At 42.7% G+C, this 6,255-nt stretch overlaps 1 protein-coding gene across 1 annotated transcript; it reads left to right on the top strand.

Moving 5' to 3' along the window:
- Window positions 1-3,088: 3,088 nt before the first annotated feature.
- On the top strand, window positions 3,089-5,109 carry LOC139786913 (uncharacterized). The gene is made up of 3 exons (XM_071726022.1): window positions 3,089-3,959; window positions 4,016-4,464; window positions 4,849-5,109. The coding sequence occupies exons 1-3, from the start codon at window positions 3,089-3,091 to the stop codon at window positions 5,107-5,109; spliced, it is 1,581 nt and encodes a 526-aa protein (XP_071582123.1).
- The last annotated feature ends 1,146 nt before the right edge of the window (window positions 5,110-6,255 follow it).

Below are 6,255 nucleotides of genomic sequence, written 5' to 3'. Positions count from 1 at the left end.
TTTATTGCATAGGATATATTATGTTGATAAAAGAAAGACATTTCTAAAGTCAGAATTGCATTTAGATACGTATATAATTATTGTATTACCGTAGGTCAGTTACGTGATATTTCGAATTAAGCGTGTTAAATAAATATTAATGATAGAATCATGTAGCGTGAACATATATAAATACGTTGGATGCCTTTTACGAGCGCTAGAAGTGTTTTACACTATTTTACCTGAAAAAGGGAAAAGCGATGATTTCGCGTTATTACATACTTACCGATACTTACCTGGTGAATCCTGAAGAATCTTACAGCCAGTGTGATGAATCTGAAAATAAAAAGAGAAGTAATTGATGTATGCATGAACGAATGTACATACGGGATTAGATACTTATGTAATGAGCAGGGACATCCGTACTTATTGTAATGTATGCAAGAATGTATATATCAAGGAAAGGACAGGAATTAATATCAGGAATGATATTCGCAGAATTCATCATCTTATTACATATATTTGTTTATTGAAGGAATAAGTTATGTTATTCATGTAGTCGCATGTCTCTTTGAAAGATTAATTAAATTCCATTGCTTTGATGTAGCCGCAAGCTTTTAGCCGGCGAGGTAATATGATATCTTTGTTTACGTCGTGAGAGAGTTTCTGTTGAACATGCTCAGACCAGTCGACTACATGATAGAGAGAGAGAGCAAATGCGAGCTTCGCAACCGATTCTGATTGGTTGGAAGCCTGTGGGTGGGAATGCCAGCCCAGCGAGGGTATATAAGCTAGCCCGAGCAACTGCTCGAGGTCTTTCCCTGGGAAATCGTCGAAGAGCAAACGTCGGTCATTTCCTGTAGAATCACTCAGAAATATCTTGCGATACGTTCAGAGGAAAGATAGTTTTTTGCGTAGCGTACTTACAAAGCGAGTAGAGTTTAAGATTCGGGATTGAGCCCGGTTAACAGCCGTCACCAGTTTCAGAGATCACTTATCTCTTTATTTCGTGTACTTTGTGCCGAAGCAAATATACATTTTTATTTTGTTATTGTTAAATCAATACAAATCTTAACATTCATTTACATTTCCTATCCGATAATTCCAATATCTGAAACGCGAACCGAGTGCGAGTACGTGCCCTTGTCAGATGACATCGTGCCTAAAACGTAACGAGCCACGCAGCCTGAAGATAATATATAAGGAAGGAAGGAAGGAAGCTTCTCGTCAAGGCGATCGAGAATATTAGCGTTCTGTGTGATCGCTTAAAACAAAGTGGCGACCATAATTACTTATATCCAAGTAAGTCCTACACATCCAAGATCAAATGTTCGGTCACAACCTCTCTCGACTTAATTGTGTGATTCATATATCGGTCTAGTTTTCATTTATATGTTGTAAAAAATATATTTTATTCGACATTACAATAACCAAATTAATTATTATTTGCACAAAATCTCTACCTAGTAAATCAATCTCCCCGATGCGTACAGAATGTGGATAGAAACATACAGGATTCGTATCCGTAGTTGCAGACAAATTCCTATAGGTCGACATTGCGTACAGATGCAGATGAATGCGGTATCCGCATTTACAGATAGATACCGTCAGCATCTGATGCGTACAGAATGCGGACAGAAACATACAGGATTCGTATTCGTAGTTGCAGACAAATTTGTATAGGTCGACATTGCGTAAAAATGTAGATAGATGCGGTATCCGCAATTACGGATAGATACCGTCAGCATCTGATGCGTACAGAATGCGGACAGAAACATACAGGATTCGTATCCGTAATTGCAGACAAATTCGTATAGGTCGACATTGCGTAAAAATGTAGATAGATGCGGTATCCGCAATTACGGATAGATACCGTCAGCATCTGATGCGTACAGAATGCGGACAGAAACATACAGGATTCGTATCCGTAGTTGCAGACAAATTCCTATAGGTCGACATTGCGTACAGATGCAGATGGATGCGGTATCCGCAATTACGGATAGATACCGTCAGCATCTGATGCGTACAGACTGCGGATAGAAACATACAGGATTCGTATCCGTAGTTGCAGACAAATTCCTATAGGTCGACATTGCGTACAGATGCAGATGGATGCGGTATCCGCAATTACGGATAGATACCTTCAGCATCTGATGCGTACAGAATGCGGACAGAAACAGACAAGTTTTTCTATTGCAAAAGCTTATAGATGCTGTATGCCGATAGATTTCCATTAGATACTGTGGTGTATGTAGAGTCATGATCGTAGCGCATGGCAAGGGCATGTCTGCGTACATGCGTGTGCCGAGCGAGACGTCGTAAGCGGGGCCTCACTCAGGCGAATACCGGCGTAGCGAACACATGTAGTGAAACATCGGAGTAAACTCGATTATTCGCAGAGGTGTACTTTTAGTTATTCCCTACTCAGACATCACAATTTGGCGACGAGGACAACTCAAACTGGAAGTGCAATCGAAGAAGATGTGCGGCACAGCCGGTATACGGATATAACGTAACAAATGAGCAAACAGAGCCGCACAGACGAACCGACAGTGCCAGAAATTGATCATACTTCAACATCGTGGATTTACAATCTAAAGAAAACACAACTATTAAAGGTGTTACGTAAATGGGCGGAATCAGACAGCAGCATTTTGGTGACCGAAACAGATAGTATCGATACATTACGAAAAATCGCATCAAATCACATCAAAGCTAAGATCACGCAAGGAACCAGTGACGCGTGTATTGCTAAGGATAGTGAGCCAGGCGACAGCAAACACGAGGAAACCAAGGACACAGGATTCGAGCGGCCGATTGTAAACACAGTGCCGAAGAGTATCCACGAAATGACGGAAACAAAAGGAAAATTAGAATTCCACATCGGAGAAGACGATTGGGAATTATACACCGAAAGACTGGAGTTATATTTTGTAGCCAACGATATAAAGGATGAAAAACGAGTAGCAGTATTACTCACTATAAGATAAGCCCGGAAACGTACAAATTAGTGAGAGATTTGTGCGCGCCTCAAAAACCGAAAGACAAAGCGTTTGACGAGTTGGTGAAATTAGTAAAAGACCACTTGTGCCCAAAACCCTCCGAAGCGATGGAGAGATGCAAATTCCACCAAGCGCAGCAGACGGCAACAGAGACAATTACGGAGTTCATCGCAAGGCTGAAAAGCTTGGCAACGCATTGCAATTTTGCGGACATCAACCTAGCAATGCGCGATCAATTGGTCTGCGGATTGCGAGATCATGCAATAAACGCCATACTTTTCCGAGAGGAGAACTTGACATATGACAACGCCTATAAACTGGCTGTGGCGGCGGAAGCGGCGGAGAAAAATGCGACGTCAACCGACAAACTACAGCCATCGGCAACGTCAAACTCGGAGGTGCACTCAATCAAGGAAGGGCAGAGATGGAGATCAGGCCAAACAGACAGAGGCAGTAACCGAAGAAGAGGTGAAGGTCGAGGTCAACGAGGAACCGGGGACAGCGAACAAGTACCAAACAAGCAGCAGCCGACGGTACCGATGGGGACATGCCATTGTTGCGGAGGGCCGAATCATTTCGCGCGGCACTGTTTCCATCGTTACAAAACGTGTACCCGATGCAAAAGACGGGGGCATATCGAGACGGCTTGCCGGGAGGGGCAAGGCAGCGTACAGCAGATGGAAACGAAGGACGAGACATTCGACCCGGAGGAGGACGGCTACACAAGTGACTTCCTAGTAATCGAGAGTAGCGGCAGCACCGTAACAGGCAACGCGGAAGCAGTGTTAGGCAACGTAGACATTACAGGGGATAATATTGCGACAGGACCAATGACGGTAAACGTAAAAATAAACGATGTAGACGTAATAATGGAGGTAGATACCGGCGCGTACGTTGCTGCAATATCGAAAGTAATGAAAGAAAGACTTTTTCCGAATTTAAAAATTGAAAAACTAAATAAGTCATTCAACGCCTACGGTAAAACTAGAACACGAGGGGATTATTAAAGGTTTGAAAGTAAATATAAACGGTAGCGAAGGCGACCCTGAACTTGGTGGTTATGACACGCCCGGGACCGACTCTGATAGGACGTCAGTGGCTGAAGGCACTCGGGCTGTGGCCAATACAGTTGTTAACGAGTAAGTTAAGGGAAGACAACGTAAATCAATTGGATATGGCTAGCGTAGCAAAAGATTTGTCAACTAGATTTCCACGGCTATTCGGAGCAGGCGTGGGTATGTACAATAAGGGGACACTGAGGCTTAGACTAAAGGAAGGCTCACATCCGGTGGCACTGAAAGCGAGGAAACTACCGTTCGCACTGACATCGAAGGTAGAACGTGAAATTGAAAGGTTAGTGTCTCTAGGCCATTTAGAAAAAGTAGACATAAGCGAGTGGGCAACTCCTATAGTTCCCATAATAAAGAAAGACGGCTCGGTGCGAATCTGCGGTAATTTCAAGCTAACAGTGAATCCACAATTGGTAATTGATCGTCACCCGATCCCATTAATTGATGAAATTTTTGCAGCCATGAGTAACGGAGAGACCTTCTCCCAAATAGATCTTGAACATGCTTACATGCAGATACCGGTACATGAAGAGTCACGCGATTACCTCACAATAACAACACACAAAGGGCTACACAGGTACACGAAAATGACAGAGGGGATAGCATCGGGACCGGGTGACTTTCAAAGAAAAATCGAACAGTGTCTAGCGGGGATAGAAGGGGCCATAGCATATTTAGATAATATTTTTATAACCGGAGCATGCGGAAAAGAGCATTTGAAGACACTGTATGCGGTTTGTACACGATTAGAGCAATGCGGGTTCAAAGTTAACATAAATAAATGTGATTTTTTCAAGGAAAAGCTAGATATCTTAGGATATGTAATTGATAAAACGGGACTACACAAAGCGAAAGATAAGGTTCGAGCAATGGAAGAGGCACCGCATCCGACTGATTTCAAGCAACTAAATTCATTCATTGGGTTAATCACGTATTACGCGAGATTTTTGCCAAATAGAGCAGAAAAACTAAAGCCCCTCTACGATTGCGCGAAACAACAAGAATTCCGATGGATTTCGGACTGCGATCGTGCGTTCAAATGGGTAAAGCAGAGTTGATTTCACCAAGAGTACTCGCACATTACGATCCAAAAGAACAAATAGTATTGGCATGCGACGCATCGGCTTACGGATTGTCGGCGGTACTCTCCCACACGTACAAAGACGGACCAGAAAGACCCATCGCGTTTGCATCGAAAACGATACCAGAAAAAGAAAGACATCGCGCTCCGATCGACAAGGAAGCAAGCGCTATAGTTTTTGGATTTAAAAAATTCTATAATTTCATTTACGGCCGAGAAATAATATTGAAAACGGATCACAAACCGTTGGTTTTCATCTTTGGTACGAAACAAGAGATACCGTTGACAATCGCGAGTAGATTACAGCGTTGGGCTTATTTTCTGTCACGATTTACGTATAAAATCATGTATGTAAAGTCAAAGGAGAACGGAAACTGCGACGCGCTGTCAAGACTACCAGTCTGCGACGCATTACCAATTTTTGATAATGAGTACACTTCAATTAATTATATAAGCGAAGCACTAGACGTATTAAATGCGTCAGAGATTGCGAAAGAAACAAAAAAAGACAAAGTACTTTATAAAATAATAAAATACATAAACAGCGCATGGCCAAATACGAATGACCTGACCGAGATCGAGAAATTAATTCAATTAAAAAAAGATGAGCTAATTGTAGAAAAAGGCTGCATCCTATGGGGCTATAGAGTTATCATCCCAGAATCAGTCAAAGGTCACGTGTTAAAAGAATTACACGCCTCTCATTTTGGCGTAGTGAAAATGAAGATGATTGCGAGGTCATACGTATGGTGGCCAGGCGTAGATAAAGATATCGAGGATGTCGCATCATCCTGTGCTATATGTGTGAGGGAGAGGAAAACGCCAAGCGCTGTTCAGTTAACGCCTTGGCCTTGGCCAGACAAATTCTGGAGCAGGATTCATAGCGATTTTCTGGGACCATTTTGCGGTCATATGTTTATGCTAATTATAGATGCGCACGCGAAGTGGCCCGAGATAATCGACATGAATACATGTACGCAAACCCCGCGAGTGATAAACGAATTCCGGAAGGTATTTGCGCGTTTCGGCCTGCCCAGGCATTTGGTTACGGATAACGGCAGACAGTTCACTAGTGTAGAGTTTCGCGAATTTATGAGAAAAAACGGAGTGAAACAGAGTTTCT

Source organism: Temnothorax nylanderi, unplaced genomic scaffold (genome assembly GCF_030848795.1).
Source record: "Temnothorax nylanderi isolate EJ_2023f unplaced genomic scaffold, tnyl_v1.0 TNYL_tig1190_pilon, whole genome shotgun sequence".
Lineage (NCBI taxonomy): Eukaryota > Metazoa > Arthropoda > Insecta > Hymenoptera > Formicidae > Temnothorax > Temnothorax nylanderi.
Note: the sequence above shows the minus strand (reverse complement) of the source record. Positions and strands in the feature narration are given on the sequence as shown.

Bases quoted from the DNA above. Each gene is read 5' to 3' on its own strand.
- LOC139786913 (XM_071726022.1), top strand. From the start codon at position 3,089: ATGGAGAGATGCAAATTCCACCAAGCGCAGCAGACGGCAACAGAGACA. The intron at 3,960-4,015 runs GTAAAACTAGAA...TATAAACGGTAG, and splicing joins TAAGTCATTCAACGCCTACG to CGAAGGCGACCCTGAACTTG. The intron at 4,465-4,848 runs GTAATTGATCGT...GATTTTTTCAAG, and splicing joins TAACAGTGAATCCACAATTG to GAAAAGCTAGATATCTTAGG.